We start from the raw sequence: 25,552 nt of genomic DNA, 5'->3' as shown, positions 1-25,552 counted from the left end.
GACATATGAATACGTGCGCACCAGCCCAAACACACACGCAGACATGCAAAGAGTCTTTTACGGACAGTCAAATATACAGAGCCAAAAGCACACATGTGCCACACAAGCCCGGCTCTAAAAAACACACTCCCATGGAAACACATGTACACGAATGAGAAGAGACATACGGAAAATGGCATCACAATATATCAGCACTGACCGCTATATACCCTAAAATTCCCATGTAGAAGAAGTGCAGGCCTACTACAGATAATATTCATACCTTGATGGAATGTACGCACAATATAATGCATAAAAAGTTTTCAGGACAGAAGGATTTAGGCCAGATTCAACCTGCCTTGAATCGCACTCAGTCTTTCCCCTCACATACTGCTTTACTGCATCAGAAGCTGTGCCATGGAACCGCAGCCATATTCTGTTCTTCAGGCAGCAAGGATTGGCTTAACAGGCCAGCGGTTAAATGCTAACGGCTGTGCAGTAAAACAGAGGTGTGTGTGCACAAACACGCACACACACACACACACACACATCCCATCAAATGAAACAGAACGCACAGACAGGAACAGAGTGAAATGATGGCTTGTGGGTGTTTATGGGGAACAGAAATCCGACTCTGTCAGCTAAACAGGAAGCAGCCTGACTTTTCACTCACATGTGGATCTCTGGGCTGGACCTGTGAGCCGACATCTGAGGCTCTCGGAGGAGATATGATAATCCGAATAACTTTTGTTGGTTTTGGGACTGACATTCTCTCAGAGTCGTGTAAGTTTGTTAGTAGCAACATACGCACTTTCAGATCAGATTTGAGGGGTCCGGCGATATTTTTTCTGATGTGTTAAACGTCCTGCCAACATCTGTGAAATCAAATACTGATTGCCGGTTTTACCTTTACTGTGAACATGAGACCTAACTCCAAACTTCAGCCAAGCTTCAACCCTTAAATTGTAACCTGAACCCCAATCTTATGTTTACATGGATTTGTGCAATGCACTGCTGTGTTTAAAGCACAGATTAGTATGTACACATGTGTGTGCATGTGCTCACCTTGGCAAGGCATTGTGGGTGGGTGTCACGCATGGTGAGGCCAATGACCGCACGTAGGTCAAGCTCAAAGCTTGAAGCTGCCCCACCACGCCCATGTCCCTCCTGCTCAGCCCTCTGCAGTCTCCTCAAAGCCTCATCCAGGGCCAGCTCGCGAACTTCATAAACCGGGCAGCGTAGCAGACAGGCCAGGAACGCAGCCTGCGGGCCGGCCATGCCCACACGAACTCCCACACGAGCCAGACTCCGCAGGTACTGCACTGAGCCAGGGTCAGGGGGAGGGGAGGCGGCCACGAGCTCAGTGTCCATTAGCAGGGCCAGTGTTTTCTGGCGGAGCTCATCCAGCGCAGAGTCTGTCAGACAGGCCACAGCACACATACAAATGATAATAAATCCAATTGAAATCAGTAGAGAATACTGATAATATACACACATTCCCTCTCAAAACATAAAAAAACAGAAGAACAAGTCTAGGATTCCTGTATGAAAATTACAGATTCAAAAACGAATCACTTCTCACATACGCTGCATAATGAAAGGTTTATATTTATTTGACTTGTGCAGGGGTCGATCAATCAAGTCAGCCACAAAGAGCCCAGAAGTCATATGTAACACACCAAACAGTCACACAATATCTATATGAAAGAGACATATGGTCTCGGGGTTCTGCTGGCTGCCACTAAAATATATACACCATGTTTTGGCAGGCCAACTGTTGAAATGTTAACATGTACGCATCACACATGAAAACAGTCATAATCATACAGAATATATAAACACAAGGAATGATATGATCACTAAGGAAAACATGGGCAACACTCACGCTACACACCAGACCTGCCTAAATGTTTTTTCAGCTGAAAGGAAGAGGGTCTTGAAAAGGAAACAAAGGGCTTAATGAAGGCTAGTTGGGCGGGTCTTGTTTCTTATTATAGGTCCTTCTTACACAACTAGTCGACTCAATTAGTCCCAAATGAAGCCCTTTCCCCCAAATAAGTTTCCTAGTCTGCAGATTCCAGGTGGATAACAGGTATCACCTCTATTACACATATACAAAACATCTACAATTTAAACTTTACCCACAGCCCAATACTGCTGAACAGTCTGCATTGAAAACAATCTGCATTCTTCTCTGTATGCACACTCATATGAAACATCACCAGTTAGGCAAAAGTACAGTTCCAATAGTCAATTTGTCAAGAAAATACCCAGATATGTCTTCTGTATTCTTTCTTTCATCGAGAATGAGTACCCAGGTACACAAGTTGCAAACATCCCAGAATGCTGTTCACACATGTATTGGATAGAACCTTAAAAGCAGACCTGATACCTCAGATGCATTGTAATTCAATGCATGGTGATATGACCAAAAACATATCTTCATTTTTTAAATATATACTTGAAAACATTACAGGTTCACATTGTGTAATTTTATAAAAGCAAATGAAAAATTGTGTTTGCAGATGAATGAAATAGAACCTGAGGAGTCCTGTTATAGATAAATGCGTAGAATTGCTTGGATGGCAGTGGCTGCTGTCGCTACATTTTACCAAGACAAAAAACTTTTTGGGGGGGCGGGAGGCAGGGGGGGCTTTGTTAAATTCAATTTTCAACCCCTGCAAAAATACATTTTTTTTATCAATTGTTTTTATTTTGTACACAAACACCCATCTTTCTTAGAATTTTTGAATAAATATGTGGACACATACCATACAAACGGCACACACAGTGCCTGGTGCTACCAGGTAATGCAATATTGTTTGCACCTTGGATGAACTCAATATTTCACTTGCTGCCACCAACCCCCACACACTCACACACATGCACACACATCTAAAGATTCCTCCTTTTCAAAGCCAGAACAATTAGTTTAACACACACCTCCGCCCAGTAATTCAGTGCAACTCAATCTCGGTTCTGCACCGCGGCCCCAATCAGCCCCGAGTTATCAGATACCTGATCCTCTAAGCAGGCAGAGAGGACCAGGCTGAACACTCTACACTGTGAAAGGTACACCACCAAAAACACACTGCAACAGTCCCCTCAATGCCGGAAAATACTTCGAAATATAAAGCGCAGGGGCAAGAGCCTGTCCAGCCAGAAAAATACATCATTAAAAGGGCTGAGAGACGGGGTGTGGGGTATTTATTAAAATAGCTGGCCCTCTGAAGGGGAGCTGGACCACAGCAATGATTCATTTAGGAAATGAAAGGCATTCCAGTGCTGGATTCACCACTGCAGACAAGGAGGGGTGCAGTGTGTGTATGCACTTTTAAAGTAAAAGTTCTCATAAAAAGACCGACACACACACACACACACACAGTAAAATATGGGTGTAAATACGAAGCCTGTTTGCTCAAGTGCCAGTTGGGACAGTTTGATTATTTACTTCTTATGCTTATTTATGACAGATTATGAGTCAACTGAAATTAGGTTTGGCAAAATTGTTACCTATTCATAATACTTATAATCACAGTTATTAGTCTTTATACAAGAAAATAATGTGTGTGTATGTGTGTGGAGCCCACTGAGGTTTACAGTGTGAGAAGCAGTGTAGTCTTTACACACAGACAGCATAAACTGTAAAACACACACACACACAGCTGCGTTTTACATCATGCTTCACCATCATTACCCAAACTGTGAAAAACAAAACAGACATCCGTGCAGAGTGTGATCCAGATGTGTTCTGAAGAACTAAACTAAGCCTCTATTCCCTGCTGTGCTGAGATGATGGATGTGTGATCCTCCTAAAATGTATAAATAAACCTGATTCAGCTTTGGAGCATGTTGCACAATTCCTTGTGAGAGTAAACAATGCTTGAGCAATACTGTGTGTGTGTGTGTGTGTGTGTGTGTGTGTGTGTGTGTGTGTTTAATCTCCAGTGAACTGGGTGTGTTCCGGCTTGAAAAAGTCAAGCCATGTGGACTCAGTTATGACTACAAGCGCGCAGATCTGTATCTGAGAAACAACATTAAACCAACATTTCAAACAGTGGAGACTCCAGCGATGACCACAGACTGATTTTGCCATTTCAGACCAGAAAAAGAGACAAAGACGAGTTTAGATGTTCAAAGATTGGGAATCGAATAAAAGGCTCCCAGCCTGCATGTATGTAAAGGTATGAGAGACTGTGTTGAAGAAGGAACCAGAGAAGGAGAGCAAGAGAGAGGGAAAAACAGATGAAAGAGAGAGAGGGAAAAGACAGAAGGGGGAAGGGGAAGAAAGGTAGGGAAAGAGGGAGAAAAAGAAAGGAAAAAGAGAGAGAGAGAGAGAGAGAGAGAGAGAGAGAGAGAGAGAGAGAGAGTGGTCTGACAGAAGTTTGGGATTAAGCCCCAGCTCCGTCCAGAATGCTGTGCTGTTTTTTCAGCAGGAGGGGGTGGAGATCCAGTGGTGGGGTATTTATGAGCCCGTACGGATCAAACAGTGTGGAGAGAAACACATGCAGCACGCAGCTATGGGAATAATCCAGGAACTGGAGCACACTGGCAGTGATGAGCGGATTGTTCAGCATCCACATCTCCTCCTAGCTTTCTCATTCCCTCATTTCACTCCACTCTGACGAACAAAAGAGGCAATCAAACCACAGCAGAAAGGAGAGATGGAGGGTGGAAGCAAGACAGATAAAGACACATAAAGAGTGAAAATAAGAGACAGAATGAGAACAGATTGGCAAGAGGGCACAAGAGTAAATAAAAACGGTGAGAAGTGAGGTTCTGTGACGAAGAAGTGTGTGTGTGTGTGTTATGTAAGGGCCTTGCCTTCACTGAATGTAGGCTTGTTTAAAAAGGGTAAACGTTTCCACTATGCTGGACATGTGTCGAGCACATGGGGCCAAACACACACGCACACACACGCACACACACACACACACACACACACACACACACACACACACACACACACACTGTTAACTGGGTCATAAGCGCAACTGCACCATCTGCCAAATGCTTGCGCTGTTGAGCAGCCATACTTCTAGTATCAAAGTCTGCCCCCCGAAATAAATCCCCAGACCATGTGCAAATGTTTTTGGTGAACTGAATGGCGGGTGTGGAACAATCTTTCATCAGACACGCGCGCACACACACACACACACACACACATGCACTGCTGCTGCTGCTGCAGGGCAATCTAATCAAACCAGAACATCAGCAGCCACCGAGGAGGTTCTGTCACATTTGTGTTCTGCAGGATCCCCCCAACCAATCAGAACACTCAGCGTCTGGTTAGTGGCAGCACAGACTTTGCTTTCGGTTCCACTAAAGGAATGAAATGAGATAGAAATGACCTGAAAGTTGATTAACTGAGAGTGATGGCCACATGACTGGATCATATCATCTCCATAACTACAGTGGTGGGGTAATGTTCTGCTGAGGAACATTGGGTGCTGCACTCATGTGAATGTTTGACATGTGACCCCTACATACACATTGTGTGGAAACAGTGTTCCTTGAAGGCAGGATGATGTGCACTGCCACGCTACCAAAATGACTCAAGTGGTTGGAGGATCTCAATCCAATCGAGTCTCGTGGAGGAACCACCTCAAAACTTTAGAAATCCTGTGCAGTCCACATCTCAACAGTTCAGGACTGTCATGGAGGGAACCAATGTACAATAAACGTGGTTGCTCATGAAATATAATTATTATGGATCCTTATCATTAAAAATGAATACTTATTGGGGATTTGCTAACTGTCACTGCACACCTACCTTCTCCAGAAAAAGTGCTGGGTCCACAAACACACACCAGCAGGTCCAGAAAAACAGCCCGGGTCACCAGACATGGGTTCTGTCTGGGGAGGGGAAAAAAGAGATTAGATTACAACACACAGCACAGCGCGAGCAGAACCACTGCATCTGTGTCGATTATAGTAAACATCATAGGGCAGGAAAAAACTTCTGCTTCATATACACACACACACACACACACACACACACACACACACATAAGCATGTCAATGACACATAAGCCACCAAGACAGATCTGTCCGTTTGAAGGTGTGGATGCAGGGAAGTCGGAGTATGTGTGTATGTGAGCTGGGAACATGGTGTTTGAACAAGGGACACAGTGTTCAGAGCTGACGTGACTGTTTCATCACTCACATATTACTAACACACGCACACACAAACACACACACACACACACACACACACACACACACACACACACAGCTATTCTCAGCATGGGACCAGTCACTGGCAAATTGAAACAGGTTTTTGGAGAAAAAAAAAAAAAAAAAACCCAGATGGGAAGCTTCTTACAAGGCAGAGCAGAAACTCTGACGAATCAAGGTACTTTTTGGTCAAATGATATGAATCACAGTTATATAAACACAAATAAAAAAAGTCTTTGCATGCTGATGCCAAGTATTCTGCTGGCGTGTGGAACATAGAAATCAAAAATGAAATGCCAAGCGGGTTTGTACAATCAAGAGGACAACTACTCAGGTCTGACCCCTGACCCCCTTCACCACCTCCATCTTATCTTCATCTCCACTGCCTGGACACAACCCCCATCTCCCCACAGCTCCACCTCTTCTGTTCAAAGGACGTCTCACTTCAGTGCCTGAAAGCTGAAGACTGTGGTGTCCATTCAAACAGGACAACAATGAGATAGTGAGGCGCGTGTGGCACGCTACGTACTTACGTAGTCACATACTCCAAATGTGCTACATTGCAAAAGGCCACTAAAAATACACATGTAGCACACATTTAACTGAGTGGAGGATTCAAACACCAAGGAAAAGCGAGCTGCCCTCAGCCTGTGGTGTGCTCGTTCATTAACGGGCAGGAATGTTCATTAAAAAGCGCTCAGTGACACATGTTAAAGGTTAAGGGTGTGCTTGAATGGCGAGCGCGGCCAGGATCTGGCTGTTATCGGGGAGCTGGTTAATGATCCGGGCAGGAGCCAGACCTCACCTCTGTCAGTCTGGGCAGAGGAATCATGCTGCCGCTTTGAAATGGGAGACGCCTCCTCAAGACGCCTCCACTGCCATCAATGAGGCCTTTCTTTCACCCACGTTTTCAGGTGTGTGTGCGTGCGTGCGTGTGTGTGTGTGTGTGTGTGTGTGCGTGCGCGTGTGTGTCTACCTGCTGGCCAGCCATAATCGCTGCAGAAGACTGCTGATGATCTTACTTTGCAGTTGAGGTTTCAGCGCGTCTGGCTGATAGGAGCGCAGGAGGAACAGAACCTGAGGGAGAGGGAGGAAGGATGATGAAAGAGCAGAGAAGAGAGATCATCTGTTAAAATGTTAAACCTTGTGACGTGTCATGATTTTGAAGTTATTTCTAATAAAGAAATGTCAGTAAATATAGAACTTAATGTGGTAAAACATTCATATCTAAACCAAGCACATTGGAGAGCAGAGCAAAGAGCCATGTTTCAGGAGTCCACAGATGAAAGAGAAAGGAGAGAATTCAATTCAGGCAGCCATGGTATGCTTGTACTGAAAAAACTTACTAGCTCATTAGCATTGTGCAAATTTTTTTCAGGTTTAAAATACCTCAAAGGTCATTAAAAAGTACGTTTTTTTAAGTTACAAAAGGTTTGCACTTTATTGTACAGGCCATTGTTTCTGTATATCTATACCTGGTAAAACCTAAAGTGCAACTAAATATTATACACTTATGCTTATATACATATGCACTAAAGGTTATAAGAAAAGTTAGGACTCAGGTACATGATACATTATTATAGCACTTAAATGGAACAAGACACATTTATGGACAGTGCAATATAGTGCAACCCAAACCGTGGTTTATCGTGTTCTTCTTGTATGTAAAATTTGTTTTCGGAAAAAAATTTGAATGCAGGATAGTGTTGCTCAGATAGCTGAGCAGCAAAGTGTCACCTTTCTCCAGTCCGGGGCGCTGCAGTCGGGACGGCTGTGGGGAATGAGGCGGCGTGTTCTGGGCTGAAATAGACGCATTACTGGCCTCTGGTCTGCCACAGTGTGGAAGCCATTAATTATGCCAGCCAGGGAGGGCAAAAGGAGGCCTGCAGCAAAGCGCCAATCCAGTCCGACCCGCCCTTAGCCGTATCACCACCAGCAAGCCAACACCCACTGGGTAGCACACACACAAATGGGGATTTGGTTGGGAAGTCCCGGGGTGCTGGCCTTAAACAGCGACACGGAATGTATTTATAGAGGCCTAAACCTGAAGAACACAACATGTGACCCACCGCAAACCAATGGCCACTTGCACTGCAGAGGAGGATGACAGAAATAAATACAACATCGAGGTCCGGTTTACATGGTCAGGGCCCAGACGCTGCTGCAGGGTGTGTTCATGCACAGCGGGTCAGAGGGGTCATTTTTTACATCCGTATGTCCGAGTCTGACCAAAGCCTGACCACCTGCACCCCATTCAGTGGCATAAGCACAAGATGCTTTCATAACTGTTTTCATAATGTTAAAAATGAATGAAACCCACTCGTCCACATCGTTTTTTTGTCTGTATAAGTGCCTGTTTGCACTGAGCTCCAGCGCAAGAGTCCATCTTGCACAAATGGTAAAAATAGAGGCAAAGCAGGAGCCTCTCCCAGCCTGTTATCAGATTCACACACAATCCCGCAAAAGCAGGTCATTTCACCACTACATACACTCTCATACACACACACACACACACACACACACACACTCAGATAAACCCGCATTTGCATAGATGCTGCATGCATCCCACATCACCTTACATAACCACAAACATGTTTAACTATACAACACAGAATTAAAATGGTAAAATGCTAAATCACCACCCCATTAAATTATATATTATTAAAGTTTGCAACAAACAGCAATATTCTTAGAGACAAAAACAAAACTCTTGATCGGCCCTTATCGGTCACAGTGTATGTCATAGTACAATTTTGGATAATGTACTCCCTTTTACCATTAGTTACTTTGGAAAGTAATAATAAAACTAGAAGTCTGTTATGACAGTGCAAACTTTTGTAATCCAAGTGGTCCCAACGCACCAATAGCGGGCATCGCATGTTGGCAGGGTCTGCAGACAAGGTGCATTAGGGAGTGTAGAAAAGGAAGGGGAATCAGGAGGAGGTCGAGGAAGGCATGCGGTCTCATGAGAATCTGACCCTGAGGGGAGCTAGAACTAGAGCCAATCATGGTCCTCCACTGGCTAGGCACCATCTCAACGTTTCAGCGCACACCTGGAATTAAGGAGGCACAAGACACACACACACACACACACACACACACACACATACACACACCTCCCCTGCACTGAGGTTCACATGACTGCTGTTGTGGCTACAACACAGGACTAATTAAAGCTGAAGAAGACAGAAATGAAAATGGGTTCCACTTTTGTAAACAGGGAAGGGAGTTCTGAAGGCCGAACTTGAGCTTTTTTTTTTAACAGGGACTTGGGCCACTACTCGCAACTGACATGCGTCACACAGGGTGAGGCTGTGTGTGTCTGAAACTGTGTATCTGTGTGCGCAGGAACTATTTTTGTTTTTCCGTGTCTGCAGACAATAGGATCATTATTAGGAGGCGGACAAACATCTGCAGCTTGTCTCGGTCCAGCTCTGGTGGTGTCAAAACTCATATTTGCATGCGTGCCAAACACTCTGGCAGTAAAGCTGCATCCTTTTATTTGGGGCGTCAAAAATTTTTCAACAAAACACTGCATCTACACCAAGATGCTGTGGTGTATTCCCCATAGACAGTATGTCTACGATGAGACATCAGGTATAGGAATGTGATGTAAATGTATATTTGAACATTCAAAATACAGGAAAATACACAGGTCACCAGTTGATTTGTAACACAGTCATGGACAAGTAAATGTCTACGGTCATATACAGTGCACCTTGCTATATATTATCATCCAAAAAAAAAACATCCTAAAAATGTTCACTGTTCAGCCTGCATTTTATCACTTATTGAAAATGTTTTGTTGGAAATGGAATAAGCTGAAGGAAAAGAAACAATTGTATAAAAATAATGAATAAATGTAAAAATGTAAAGGGTTTAAATGAGTAAAATAAGGTATGCTGAAAGCAATGAACCAACAATCAATGACGAACCTGAACACATCAGAATTTTGCTATTTCCCAAGTTAGTACCCCTATCTTCAGGATGTTGGAGATCCTACAAGCAGCCCCACCCTATTAGGAGCTCCCACATGATTGTTTAGACTGGTGCAGTTTGGCATTGTGATCTTGAACTCTACTCAACTTTGGCAGTACAAACATGGACTTTTCTCACAAAATTGTAAGAAAATGTGATCCAGCAAATTACATGTATGTATGTCACTCTGTGCTTGTTTTTTCCAGTGACAGATGGCCCACGGTATGCTATTGCTCAGCCCTAAACATTACATTTAATTAAGCTGAAACTAGACTGAATTTCAAGGTTCTCACCACCATCACTGTGAATTGCACTGTCACATGGTGACATGGCTGGAAGAGGCAGTTAACATGGAGCTAATGGACACATCTGGGTTCTCACCTGCAGTAAGGTCCCATGGATGTGGTTCTGTTGCGCTCCAGGGCCGGGATGGAGTGGCAGCCCTTCCAGAAGGGTTTGGATGGTGGCAGGGACCAATGGGACCTGGACAAACGGCACCAGAGCACGAGCAGCCATCTCCCGTGTGCGGTAAACCGCAGACCGACCACATCTGGATTGTTAAACAACATGAAAGACAAAATTTATTAGCACTTATCAATTCATTTACCGTAAAGAAAGTTCTGTGTGTGTGTGTGATGTCGGTTTCGGGCAGCTTTCTCTGATGCCTGTCTGGGTGAGTGGTTTATGACCGCTAAATCAAAACACAAGGTCTCCCTCACTGTGGAAAACTTCTAGAGGAGTAAGGAGAACTTCCATCCATCAACTTGTGAAGACGAGCACGACTGAAAGAACAAAGGTGTGTGGAGCATTGGGATCTGGACACCACCACAGAGGAGGCTGCCCTACCCACAAGCCACCAATGAAACCGAGCACAAAAAGCACACAGCAGTGGGTGACAGGAAGGACATGACCTTCAGCAGACAGTGAGATGTTTGAACTGCATTTGAGATTTTATAAAAACAACCAGAAACAAAAAGGAGCCAACAGGACTAATCTGATTCTCCATTTGGCAATAAGTTCCTGCATCACTTATGTTCTGTAAAGAAAAATAAAGGAACATCCGTGGCTTTGCATTAGTTTTCACTCATACAGAATTCATAATGATTGATTAATATGTCCCTCCCCAGTAAAAAAATTCAAAAACACAAAAGAAGAAACTGATAATCTCCTGGCAGGAACAGTGCAGCAGTGGCTTAAAGAAAACCAAGTGATGCTGCGGTAGGAACCAAAATGACTTCATTACAATCAGCTGACATGGCAGGAAGACGGTATGGCCGGGTGAAACCCAGGTGGAATGTAGACGCCGGGGGAGATGACAGTGAACGTAAAGTGACAGTCATTGTGAAGCACAGCACAGAACACGGTGCACACAACAAAATGTGTCCTCTTCCCATGACCCTTGGTGCCCAGGGAGCAGTGTGTGGGGACGGTGCTTTGCTCAGTGGCACGACAGTGGCAACTTGGCGGCTCGGGATTCAAACCGGCAACCTTCAGATTACCACTAGACCACCATTGCGTTTGCATATATAACAGAAGAGAAGATGCGCTGTACCCAGAAATGGACCAGTGGCTTCCTACAAGTGTACGGTTTTGGCAGGAAACAGGCAGGGTAAGTAAGGAACAGAAGAGAGACAGAGGAATACACACTGACACAAAAAGGAAGAAAAAAAAGAGACTGTGTGTGCTGTACAGCATATCTCTACACAAACATGATTACAACTCATCCACATACGTAAAAAAAGAAAAAACAAAACATCACCTCTAATAAACACCAGTCCCCACAGCCCCATATGTTAACTATCATTGCTAATTTGCACCATTAAAAGTCTTTGGGGAGGAAACGGCCGTTTGGAAAGGTGTAATTTTAGAAACAGCCCCTTCAGACCATGTTCTTGGGGCCAAAGTGACAGCCCCAGACTGTCACCATTATGTGCTTTCTCCCCCCAGCTGGGTTTGATTTGGGTCTGTCGGTCATGACAAGGTATACTAAAACTACAGCCGCCACCACTCTGGTACCAGTTCTGCTGAGTCCGTCGTTTACAGATATTGAAGCAAAGCAATTCCCCTTTAATCTCAAACATGTGGAGGAAAAGAAAGGGTCCAAAGGGAATGAACGGTACCGAAAGAACAACAAGGGTCCCTGAGTCATAACCAAATTATGTCATTAATAAAACTAAGCCTCTTTGAAGGGGTTTTGGTTCTGTTTTGGCTACAAAGCTGCGCTGAGGCAATGTTACCGTAAATGCCGTTGCAAAAACAAAACCAAACTTAAATGAACTGACTGACATCCCTTGATTAAAGAAAAGATGAAAACCACAAATGCCTTTGTCTTCACACATGTCTCACATTGCAGGGATCCAATCCCAGCTCCAACATGGCATATCAAGCTTCGGACCAATTACACTTGAGGATGTCCGTTTGGAGTCTCCTGCCTTGTCTCAGCTCGACCCAACCTTGACCTTGACTCTACTGCTCTTTCTTTCTTTTGGCTTCTTTGGTTCATCAGTATCATCACACACATGACTTTTGAGATATGGTGAACAACACTGATATTCAGATCTGCCTTCATTCACTTTGCTGTATCCTGCATGACAAAATCTGTGACACTGGTTTTGTGACAGAAGAACTGTAGTCAGTAAGAGGAAGAACAGCAAAGGTGCAGTGGACCAGCAGGCAGAGAATGGAGAACAGAAACCAGTGGTAAACGCCAGAGTGGGAGTAAATCACACACCCAGAAAACGTCTGATACCAATGACAACACACAGAGGAAGAGGGACAGGAGAGGAGGCGAGTGCAGTCCAAAAAAAAATAATAAAAAAGCGGAGCAGCCAAAGCCTGGCTAAATTTAGCCTCTCCAAAATGTGGCCTTCATTTGGGATCGATGTGCGCACATACCTCCACTGACAGGAAGCAGCCAGTCATCTGCCTCGCAGCAGTTAACCCCACCACGCTCGCAGGATCTTGTCACCATTGCTGCAAACTCACACCTGAACCAAAACCACAAAGGTCTTTACCTCCCAACCAAATTCAGAGACCGTGAAGATATGAAACCTTTCTGAGGACACACACATGGACAGACATACCAGTGGGACTACAAAATTTGTGCTTTGCAACTGTGTAGCGTCAGCAGCAGAGTAAAATGTATACAAACTGACCACAATATTAGGTACAGCAACATATATATCCAGCTGCTTTACATGGTTTATAAGTAATAAACTACATCAGAGTTTTACATTACGAGAAGGTATAAATGTGTCTGTTGAAGAACTTGTCCAGCTTCCACATAGCCTTAGGTTGTCCATCTTACTTGTATTAATTAATCATCAAGAGTGTCTTCCAACTACATGTTCAAGCCACCAATGAACAATATGGCTAAACGGATACCATGGAAGATGTTTCCAACTGTAGGCTGCAGGTCAGCTGGTGGCCACATTTGTTGACCACTAGACTCCAAACATGATGCACATTTACACCAAATTTCCAAATCCTCCCAAAAGAGGAAAATGCATATCAGCAAAAGAAAATTAGCTGTTCAAAGGGAAACAGTGAATGTGCAAACTGTCTGCAGAAGCGAGTTCAGAACAAAATGGAAATTCATGACAATGAACAGCTGTGCTAAAAAGCAACACAACCTTCACACCATGACACCCAAAATCACGATGATTCATGGGTGATGTAGTACTTTGCACTATGTCTGTAACTTCCTGTGTCTAAATATATGGCGAATTTATCTACACCTCATATCCCTCCAAACAACCCTGCATTTGTTGGTGCACATTTTCAGGAGCTACTGTTCTTGTTCAGGTACTCTCAGTATGGTAAGGCCAGCAACGTTTAAGAACATGCAGGATTATGAAATTTATATACTCAACTGATTGTTTCAGCAAAAACCAAATGCATGAGTGAAACAAGAGCAACATTTATTGAGTGGCTGGTGTTTATAACATATTTAAGGGTGCTATAATGATGAAAGCCCTGGCCACCACTGAATGGTCCGTCGTGGTAGCTGCGAAGTGGTGGAGGAGTAGTGCTATGGGTGTTGGTTTGAGAACCACCAGAGGTGGATGTTTAAGGCTCAGCAAGAATTGTGTTTAATCTATCAGATGACAAGTGGGACCAAGAAAAGACTTGGAAGGAGAATGAGTCATTATGCCACAACATTAAAACCACCTGCCTGATATTGTGTCTGACTCAACTAGACCTCTGAAGGTATGCTGTGGTATCAGATGGGCAGTACCTGCATGGATTAAACTTGTTTTTACAGCACATCCCACGGACACTCAATTGGATTGAAATCTGGAAAATTTGAAGGTGAAATGAACTCCCATTTCTATAGTCCATGACAAAAGTCTTGTCGTTTATCTATTTTGTAGAAATAACTGCTATTAACCTCCTCCTTGAATGGTGGTGGAGGAGTTTGAGAGCCCTAAAGATCCTAGTAGCTATGTTGTCAGGGGCACTTGGTGCCCCTGGAAGGGTCTCCCATGACAAAATCTGAGATTCAAATAGTTGAATCTCAGATTGAGGAGGAGCAATGCGGTTTTTGTCCTGGCTGTGGAACTGTGGACAAGCTCTTTACACTTGCTGGGGTGATGGAGGGGGCATGGGGGCGATCATTTGTGGATTTGGAGACCGTGTCCCCAGGGGCACCCTATGGGGGCGCTCCAGGAGTATGGGGTGGATGGCCTTTTGTTAAGGGCCATTCAGTCCCTGTACCAGAGGAGCGTGAGTTTGGTCCACATAGCCGGCAGTACGTCGTACCCGGTGAGGGTTGGACTCTGCCAGGGCTGCCCTTTGTCACTGGTTCTGTTCATAACCTATATGGAAAGAATTTGTAGGTGCAGCCGTGGTGTGGAGGGTGTCGAGTTTGGTGGCAGGAAAATCTGCTCTGTTTTTTGTGGATGATGTGGTCCTCCTAACTTCATGAGGCTCTGACCTTAAGCTCTTTGGGTCTCCCATGACAAATTGGTCTCAATTGGTAAAGGGTTAGACAAAGAACGATCCAGAAGATCTTTCATGGAAAGAACAACAAAGAGTCAGTGTACCCTGCCTGGAGGGTTACCCAGGACAGGGTATGGGGCCCATGAGCCAGCACCTGGCTGTCCCGCTTTCGCCCATGGGTCTCATCCAACTGTGGACTCACCACCCGCAGGAGGAACATGAAGGGTCTGGTGTAATGTGGATCAGCTGGCAGACCAAGGCAGGAGCTTTGGCGGTCCAATCCCCAGACAAGGAAACTGGCTATTCGGACATGAAATGTCACCTCTCTGGCGGGGAAGGAGCTGGATCTTGTGGAAGAGCTTGAGCGGTACCAGCTAGAAATATTCAGACTCACCTTGACACATAGCATTGGCTCTGGAACCCCAAGTCCTTGAGAGAGTTTGGACACTCTCCTTTGCTGGAGTTGTTCCAGGTGAGAAGAGGAGGGCTGGGGTTGGCTTTTTGTTTGCCCCAAGATTCTCAACCTTTTTTTCTCCCAGTTTACCCAGGGGATGAGAGGGTAGCTTCCATGTTTGGGGAATGGGGACTGAATGTTGTTTGCTCTTATGCGCCAAATAGCAGCTCAGAGTACTCTTTTTTGAGTGCCTGGGACGAGTGCTAGATAGTGCTCTGACTAGAGACTCCATTCTGGCTGGTCTGTGGGTCTCCAGAAGCAGCAGACAGGCACTGAACGGTCAAGTGGGGTGCTGCAGTGGCAGTTGGCGAGGCAAAATCTCGGGCATGGGAAGAGTTCAGGGAGGCCATGGAAAAAGACTACTGATCGCCCCCAAAGAGGTTCAGAAACATTTACATTTACAGCATTTATCAGACGCCCTTATCCAGAGCGACTTACAATCAGTAGTTACAGGGACAGTCTCCCTGGAGCAATTTAGGGTTAAGTGTCTTGCTCAGGGACACAATGGTAGTAAGTGGGATTCGAACCCGGGTCTTCTGGTTCATAGGCGAGTGTGTTACCCACTAGGCTACTACCACCCTGGTAGCAGAAAACCATCCGACGCCTCGAAGGCAGTCGAAGGCAGCAACTCGCTCACACTGTTTACAGGGTAGATAGGGAGCAGCTGACATTGCCTGGGGCTATAGGCCAACTATAAGGGTTATAGGTTCCTCAGCCTCCATGGAAAGGTCTACTTCAAGGTACTGGAGAGGAGGGTCTGGTCGATAGTTGAATCTCAGATTGAGGAGGAGCAATGCGGTTTTTGTCCTGGCTGTGGAACTGTGGACAAGCTCTTTACACTTGCTGGAGTGATGGAGGGGGCATGGGGGCGATCATTTGTGGATTTGGAGACCGTGTCCCCAGGGGCACCCTATGGGGGCGCTCCAGGAGTATGGGGTGGATGGCCTTTTGTTAAGGGCCATTCAGTCCCTGTACCAGAGGAGCGTGAGTTTGGTCCACATAGCCGGCAGTACGTCGTTCCCGGTGAGGGTTGGACTCCGCCAGGGCTGCCCTTTGTCACTGGTTCTGTTCATAACCTATATGGAAAGAATTTGTAGGTGCAGCCGTGGTGTGGAGGGTGTCGAGTTTGGTGGCAGGAAAATCTGCTCTGTTTTTTGTGGATGATGTGGTCCTCCTAACTTCATGAGGCTCTGACCTTAAGCTCTTACTGGGTAGTTTCGCAGCCGAGTGTGAAGCGGCTGGGATGAGGATTAGCACATCCAAATCTAAGACCACGGTTCTCGACCAGAAAAGGGTGGCTTGACAACTCCGGGTCGGTAGAGAGGTCCTGACTCAAGTAGAGGATTTTAAGTATCTCTGGGTCTTGTTCACAAGTGATGGAAGCAGGAGATCGACAGGCGGATTGGGGCAGCATCTGCAGTGATGCGGACGCTGAACCGATCTGTCATGGTGAAGAGGGAGCTGAGCCAGAAAGCAAGGCTCTCAATTTATCTGTCGATCTACGTCCCAATCCTCACCTATGGTCATGAGCTTTGGGTAATGTCCGAAAGAACGAGATCGTAGATACAAGCTGCCGAAATGAATTTCCTCCGTAGGGTGGCCGGGCGCAGCCGTAGAGATTAGGTGAGGAGTTCAGACATTCGGGAGGGACTGCTCCTCCACATCAAGAGTTGAGGTTCTGGCATCTGGTCAGGATGCCTCCAGGATGCCTCCCTGGGGAGGTGTTTCGGACATGTCCTGCCGGCAGAAGGCCCCCGGGTCGACCCAGGACACACTGGAGAAATTAGATCTCCAATCTGGTCTGGGAACACCTTGGGGTCCTCCCGCAGGAGCTGGTGGAGGTGGCTGGGGAGAAGGCTGTCTGGGATTCCCTACTTGGGATGCTGCCCCCGCAACCAGGACCCAGATAAGCGGAGTAAGACAACAACGACCTGCTATTAACCTGACTTTTAATTAATATATTGGTGTTAGAAATAGCTCATATGAAAAGCTAAAACCCTACCAAATTATGTTTAATGCATTGAAATGAATTAGTTTCACTGAAAAAAGATTTATCAGAAAGGTCAGGAGGTCAAATTTTGACAAGACAAAAGTTTTGTCGCCTATATAATAAAATAAATAAAGTGAAGTGATTGTCACACGCAACACACCACACAGTGCTGAGTAGGGGTGTGCTCAAAATATTGATTCTTAGATACATAACGATATAATAAAAAAAGATACAGTATCGATATTCTAGCCCTTAGTATCGATACTCCGCCCAGCCTTTAGGGGGCGCAGCGGCGACCGCGAGTTTAAAAAAACTTATGGAAAATGTCGAAGATTTTAGAAGCGCCGTTGTCCCTAAAGGCAGATGTTTGGACACATTTTGGTTTTAAAGCAAAGGAAGGAAACCAAGGGATCGATAAAACAAATGCAACCTGCAAGCATTGCCAGGCTTCTATACGCTACACCGGTAATACAACTAACCTGCACGCCCACCTGCAAAGACACCATGCGGACAAGCTAGCTTCGCCGCAGCCCAAAAAACACGGGACCCCACGCAAACTACTTTGGACAACGCAACATCCAAGCTTCCATCTAACTCAGTCCGTGCACAGAAGATTACGGAGTCTGTGGTGCATTATATTTGCAAAGGTTTATGTCCCTACAGTGTTGTCGAGAACACAGGCTTTCGCTTTATGATCAACACGTTAGATCCCCGTTACGTGATCCCTACCCGCAGCTACATGACCGACAAAGCAGTACCGAGAATATATGACAAAGTCAAAGACAATGTTAAGTCAGCCCTGAGTTCTGCCCCACGAGTGGCACTGATTGTGACGGGTGGACATCGCGAGCCACGGAAGCTTTTGTTACAATTACTTGCCATTACGTTGACGAGGAGTGGGAACTGATGTCGCACGTTTTACAAAAGCGAGCCATGCACAAGAGCCATACAGGGTCAAACATTGCAGAGTTACTGAAAGCGGCGCTGGAGGAGTGGGACCTCGTATCCAAAGACCCCGCTATTGTGACTGACAACGCCGCAAATATGAGCGGAGCTTGCCGGTATGTTGCATTTCAGGTGCTTCGCTCACACTTTAAATCTGGCCTCGCAGCGTGCACTGAAGCTTCCTGCTGTCTGTCACTCGTTTATTGGGACGTGTTAGACGGATATCCACCTTTTTTAAGTGCAGTACCACAGCCAGCCACGTACTTCGACAGAAGCAGAAGTTGCTCGAGTTGCCTGAACATAAACTGATCACCGATGTCGTGACACGCATGATATGCTCGAGCGCTTTCTTGAGCAGCAACCCGCTGTCTCCGCTGCTCTTCTGTCCAACGAGCTTAGGTTGTGCCAAATGTTAAAGCAAGATATAGCATTTAAGTGATTTCATAGTGAAATATGTTATGGCAGTACATGGTGTCACAAAAAAAATAATAAGAAGATTTAATAAGAAATTACGAATAAGAAGAAGAAGATTTTGTGCTTGTGTGAGCTCAGACTGTACCCTTGGAAAGTTAAATGTTGACTTGTGGTAATTTCCAGATTAATACAATTTGTGTACAATTAATCAGAGCACTTAAAGTTGCAAATATTTAAGCAAAATGCACTTCGTTATAATGCACTTTTGTCTTCAATAAATTGAGTTCTGTTTGTTGAGCATTAACTAATTGGCTCTGGCCCATGTATTTTTATTGAATCGTATCGAATCGTGTCACATTGTATCAAATCATATCGAGACAGCTCTGTATCGAGGTACGTATCGAATCGTGACCTGTGTATCGAGGTATGTATCGTATCGCCAGGTTCTCCAAGGTATACAGCCCTAGTGCTGAGTGAGCAGTGGGCAGCCATGACAGGTGCCCGGAGAGCAGTGTGTGGGGACGGTGCTTTGCGCAGTGGCACCTCAGTGGCACCTTGGAGGATCGGGATTCGAACCGGCAACCTTTTGATTACTGGCCCGCTTCCTTAACCATTAGGCCACCTCTGCCCCTAAAGAACACAAATGCACGAGCCAGCCAGGAGTCGAACCTAGAATCTTCTGATCTGTAGTCAGATGCGTTATCCATTGCACATATAAAGAAATTGACTGCAAATACAAAAATGTCAGCAAATTGAGTAGTGGTGCTGTCAGATCCAAATTTAATATCTTGTATGACTTCCATGAGCTTGAAGGACTGCATGCATGCGGTTTGGAAAGGATTCATACAATTTAATCATGAAGTCATCAAGAATAGTAAAGAAAGCAGTCTTGCATGCCTCAATATTCTTTGGTTTCATCTTCCATGCTTCCTCTTTCATTCTACTCCACACATGCTCAATGATGTTCATGTCTGGTGACTGGGCTGGCCAATCCTGGAGCATCTTGATATTCTTCACCTTGATGAACTTGATGAGCAAGAGGAGATGGAAGTATGTGATGGAGCACCATACTGCTGCAGAATTTGACCTCTTTTAAAGGTTTTAAAGATTTCTTGGTATTTAAGCCTATTGATGTTGCCTTCCAACCATGCAGATCTCTTGCACACCCCCATACTGGATGTAACCCCAGACCATGATTTTTCCGCCACCAAATTTCACTGTTTTTGGGCGAATCTCGGATCCATACGGGCTCCAGTAGGTTTCCTGCAATATTTGCAGTGACTGTATTCTGAAAAATTCACCTTGTGCCACTTTTCCAGCATCCATCCTTTCAGGCTGTGGGTCTTGGCAAATGCCACATGGTTTTTCAATTGTCTTTTGTTTAGTGCTGGCTTCTGGGCACTGATTTGACCATGGAGGCCATTTCGAGACAGAATCCGACAAATTGCACTGGTTGAACCAGAGACTTCAGGTGACCAGGTCTCGTGGAGCTCTGTTGCAGTGAAAAATTAGCTGGCCTTGTATTTTTGAGCCAAAAAACGGTCTTCTCGAGCAGTTTTCTTGCGGGGTCTGACTGACCTACGCGTCAAAAACGCCTCCAGTCTCTTCAAATCTTTTTTTTTATCCTCTGTACTTGACGCTGAGACACTTTGAAGGTGTCTGCCACATCAGCAGGGGATCTGGTCTTCAGCCTCTTGATAATCAACACTTTAGTCTCAGGGTGAATCTTTGGCATGTTTGCAGAGTTCTAGTTGCAGTTGGTGTGAGGGTCTAGTGTACTGGGGTACTTTTTTATACACACCTGAGACCTAATTGATCCATTATTAGTCACAGGTAGAGCTCATATGATAAAGCGACAACACTTATGTCTTTGCAAAAAATTCCCTCAATGGGTTTACCAAGCTTTGAATATTAGAATACTTTTTGACAGTTTTGTTTTGCACTGAAACATTATTACAAAAGCCATTTCTTGTAAAACAAAATTGATTAGAAACATATCTCAGCGGCATTTGAGGTCAATTTGTACACAAGCAACAAGACTTTTGTCAGGGACTGTATAAGTGATGTGTGTCACAGTAACATCCGCATGGACACAGGACCTAAAGTTTACTAGAATGTTGGCACTTGCAAATGACTTATCTTATGCTCATCAGATGCACATTAAGCTTGTCACAATACAAAAAAAATTCAAACTCTGTACCGATACTAATGATGGAACTATTTTCAATACTAGAGGAGGGAAAAAAAATTACACAGGAACTTTTTAACAATTAAAAAATATTTTTAGAATATTTTAATAGTCATAACACCATATATATGTTTGTATGTGCATGCATGCTTTCGCCTGCTGCCATGTTTCAAGCGTCTCTCATGTGAACGTTGGGTCATCCGAGCGGCTGCCTGCTGCAGTGCCTGTTGAAAATTTCAGTGAACTGGCAGATGCTAAACTGGTATTTAAGTATCAATACCAGTGCTAATTGATATCAAAATTGATAATAAATTGTACTATCGATTAGTATCTGAGAATACATTTTCGGACAATATTAATGCGCATACACTTCTAAAGATTTGTGAGAGTCACTGAAATGCATTGGATATTTTATCCTCAATAAATCAATGCATTTCAATTCAATTTAAGTGGCCCAAAATCTTAATGATTTCCTGCGAAGGCATTTGACCAACTTTTTCAGACAGTTTTCCAGCTCTTCTGTCTAATCTCCAACATGTTGTTTTCCCCAAAGCAAAGAACAGAACGTCCACCCCACACAAAAGCAATCAACAAGAGGAGAGCACTGGCATGTGTGATCAGAGTGATCAGAGCTCATGGTCCTTTGCCTACACACTCCACACACTCCAACACGGCAATCAGAAGACCTGAAGGTCAGGCCAGGTGCACAGGGAACACATTCCAAAAATATTTTTCATGTGCAGTTTTTCTTTCCTCCCAAAAGAGACAAATCAGGCGCATCCCGACCATGAATTCCCACTGCTGGCAGACTAGGTGCTTCAAGAGAAATATACCCTCCTTCTTGGATACACAGATAACAGTTGAGGCTTCTGGGAAAGCAAAGAATGAGTGTGTGTGTGATGTGAAGTACACACAGATTTTCTCTGAATTCTGTAGGCTATCAAAACATCTGATACAGTGCTGTTGGATATCAAGACTTTAGCTATATGCAGTGTAAAGTTAACTCCCCCCGCGATTCAGAAAACTCCTGGTGCATGCGCATGGTTCCTCGTAGTAGGATTGTAGCGATTTAATTCAAATGTTTCATCAACTTATAATCAACCTCCTCTCCATCTTGGTTTGAGAGCTGCTGCAGTGCCTTGTTTCTATTGTTTGCACATCAATGAGTCACGAGAGGTCAAAGTTCAACATAATTCAACTTGTGTCCACAGGGACTCATGGTGCTTTCTCATGGTACGTATCCTTATGACAGTGCAAACTAATTCAGAATGCATTTTTTATATTATATTGTGTTGTGTTGTGCACTTACCGTATTATAAAGGGCACAAAGGCTGCAAGGCATAGAGGGGATGCAGAGCCATCCATGGGGGAAGGGTAGAGTCTTCCCAAAACTAACAGCAAGAGGAATAGACTGGGGTGCAGTTTCACTTCCCCAGAGTCACTGAAATGACAATCAGACAAAAAAAAAAACATTTACAATAGATCAGAAATTCAGTGCTGATTAGGCAACACTTTTTACCACCAACAGCAGAAAACATCTCAGAGTTAGACAATGAGGAAGAGAAATTCAAGGACGGGGAATAAAGAAGAAGTCATATGGACTGAATTAAGAAATAAACACCAGAAAAACTGTGCACACAAAAAGAGGAAGAAAGTAAGGGAGCGAGAGGGGAAAGGCAACAGTGACGCACCATTCCGGAAATGCATGACAATGACACTGACACATTAACATACACGCACTTCATAAACATTCGCATGCACATTTAGAACAAGTACAAAGATCACAAGGAACCAATTTAGAAATGCTGTGCCACTATTTGATATATCTAACATATCTAATACATGATTCCTTTGGGTTTCTTATATATCAGTTGTGAAATCAGGAGTTAATTCATTCAGAACCTCTCCTCCTCCTCTCACTTGTTTCCACACACACACAGCACAACAGTAAAGTTCTCACACTGCTTTCCCTCTTATTGGTTGCCATAGCGTGCATCCACTAGAACCCTAATTCCAGCTGCTCTTGTGTTCTCTATTAGAACATTAAAAACTGAGCCCATCTTCCCTCATGAGGGATCCCTGAGGACCACCACAACCACTGCGCCGAGAAACTGAATCGACCGCTAATCACAGACTGCGTAATCTGTTTAGCATCCAATTTCAGTCAGGCACGGCAGAGGACGGACCAGAGCGTGATGTCATGGTGGCGCTGGGAAGAGGAGGAATTGTTAACATATGAGCCCAGCTGGAGAGTCTTAGAGGAGAAAGGAGAAGAATAAAAGGAAAGTAGGGGGATTGAGATGAGTGATTAAAAGAACAAAAGATGTTCACTCCCAGTCAAAAGTCTGGACGCTCCTACTCTGTGGCTGTTGTGGAGACCAAGATGAAGCCATTTTGAAGAAACATATTTAGCATTTGTTGTATCAGGAGAAAGTAAAGTATGTTTTATGAATCTGTTTTTTCAGAGTCGCTTCTTCTGTACCTTCATGGCTGCTTTGTTTACAGTTCTCATCAAAATCCGCTTCATGAGATGCTGATTAACATGAGTTAATGTAAATAAAGTGTTCAGCATAAATCTTCAGGACTGTTGGAAACCATCCCCGTTGGTGGAAAGAACATGTGAGTCTGAAATGCTGCAATCACAGCAAAAGATCCCTGATTCGGAGAGACACCTTGTTTACATAATTATTACATAATAAGAGAGAGCGCGAGAGAGAGAGAGAGAGAGACTGATCTAGTACTGTTATCATCTTGCATACTATGAAGACTGCTTGGAAGGTTAATGAGAACCCAACATAGAAACTTGACTGTAACTGTTCAGTATAAACCCTGTCATAAACAGTTTACGTAGGTAATGTACATACCAGCTACTTGCCAGGCTTGGTCACCTCTAAAACAGAGAATCAACCTGGAATGTATTGCAAGGATGCAAAAATAAATGTAATTCTCATTAGAACACAATGCCGCCATCCTTCTGCAATTCCATGCTATGGCAGCTTCCTCTACAAGAAACCAGGGTGTATGAAAAGTTGATATTATTCTCCCACGTAGCCAGGAATGCAAAAACACCAAGAAATCTTCAAGACTTTCAGGTCTGTGTGCACGATTTTCTAGCTGCTTTGGTAAATTTATGCCTTAACCTGGCATGTTAAACACTGTCCAAGCAGGCAGAGCTGAGTAATCTAATGGCTTTCTAAGCCCCCAGCAACTGCAGGACTTTTCCATAAAATGATTTATGGATGATATTAAATATGATAGCAAAGGAGCTGGATGTGTATGGCACAGGCAGAAACCGAGGCTCAGTCGTGGGAAAGCCACTCCCACTTTCAGCAAGGGGGCTGGGGGGGAGACAGACTGAGAACGCATTATAATAATTTGATACATATTAAGATAATATTGACTTGGGGCACGTTGCACAACTCTGGGAGACAGGGTGGGGATTCGAGGAGAATTGAAAGGCAGAGAGATGATGGGAAAGCAGAGAGAGCACTAGAGAGGGTTATCTGTAAGAAACAGTCTGTCAGTGCAGCATAATGGGCTCATGGGGTTTAATGAAGCTGTTTAAAGGGTCTTTCATAGGAGGCTCTCAAGAGACATATACATACACACACAGAGAGAAATAGAGAAACCATAAAAGAAACGTATGCACTGGTGTAAGGCTCAGAGCATAGACATGCTCACCTATTGACAGATCCCACAGCCTCCTCTAGCTGAGTGAGGAGAAATGGGTAGAGTGCAGGAAAGCGAGTGAAGAACTCCCGACCAGTCATCCTAGAAAGAAAAAGAGAGAGAGAGAATCAAGGCGGTGACCAGCTCATTCTTACATCACTCTGCAGCAGCAGAGAGCCAGAATTAAACAAGGCCTGCACTGTACTTCTGTCAGATACAGGGAGGAGGGTGTGTGTCGGGGGGTGGATGGACATGTTTGGGAGGCAAACCCGGCAGGCTGCACAGGTCTGGTTTTGTAAGCCACTTCCTCAAACACTGGGCCTTTACAGCTCTGTAAAGCGCTCATTAGCATCATCAGCTCCCGCACCGCCTCAAAACACCATCACCCTAAACTGTTTACTGCACATTTCTGGAAGGGCCGTCGGCAAGAGGAAAAGAGCAAGTTCTAGAAACGTGTACAATTACAACTTGGCCCATTCTTCTCTTACCAAATGTTTTCTGTTCCAAGGGGGAAAAAAAAGTTCAATTGCTGCTTAATATATCGCACCAGTCAGTAGGTGCCACATTAAAGAGAATCGACATTATTCATTGTCAATAGTGCCAAGGTTCCGGCTAATCTGTCTACAACCTGAATTTAAGAAACAATTTAATATAATTTACACTGAACAACTTGAGTCCATATTTACTCACAACAGAACACAGAAAAAATTTTTAAACTGAGAATTTTTTTATTTAAATACACAAAATGACCTCATTTCAAATTTGATGCTTGCAACAGATATAAAATTGTTTTACTATGGTGTAGCTTCTCTTCTTC

General features: G+C 44.4%; 1 protein-coding gene across 3 annotated transcripts in view; it reads right to left on the bottom strand.

Annotated features, from left to right (window-relative positions):
- Nucleotides 1-25,552, bottom strand: part of thada (THADA armadillo repeat containing) — a 52,681-nt gene that overhangs the window by 7,596 nt on the left and 19,533 nt on the right. For all 3 annotated transcript variants that reach the window (XR_003750498.1, XM_028988504.1, XM_028988506.1), the window contains exons 27-32: nt 24,748-24,837; nt 22,376-22,507; nt 10,516-10,684; nt 7,133-7,233; nt 5,753-5,835; nt 1,045-1,394 (exon numbers count right to left, since the gene is read on the bottom strand). Coding sequence is in view for 2 of the 3 variants with exons in the window: in XM_028988504.1 (XP_028844337.1) it covers nt 1,045-1,394; nt 5,753-5,835; nt 7,133-7,233; nt 10,516-10,684; nt 22,376-22,507; nt 24,748-24,837 (925 nt within the window). In the remaining variant the exon portion in view is untranslated. The remainder of the gene's footprint in view (nt 1-1,044; nt 1,395-5,752; nt 5,836-7,132; nt 7,234-10,515; nt 10,685-22,375; nt 22,508-24,747; nt 24,838-25,552) is intronic.

This window comes from Denticeps clupeoides, chromosome 8, assembly GCF_900700375.1.
Source record: "Denticeps clupeoides chromosome 8, fDenClu1.1, whole genome shotgun sequence".
Taxonomy (NCBI): Eukaryota; Metazoa; Chordata; class Actinopteri; order Clupeiformes; family Denticipitidae; genus Denticeps; species Denticeps clupeoides.
The sequence above is the reverse complement of the archived record's forward strand: the minus strand, read 5'-3'. Positions and strand labels throughout refer to the sequence as shown.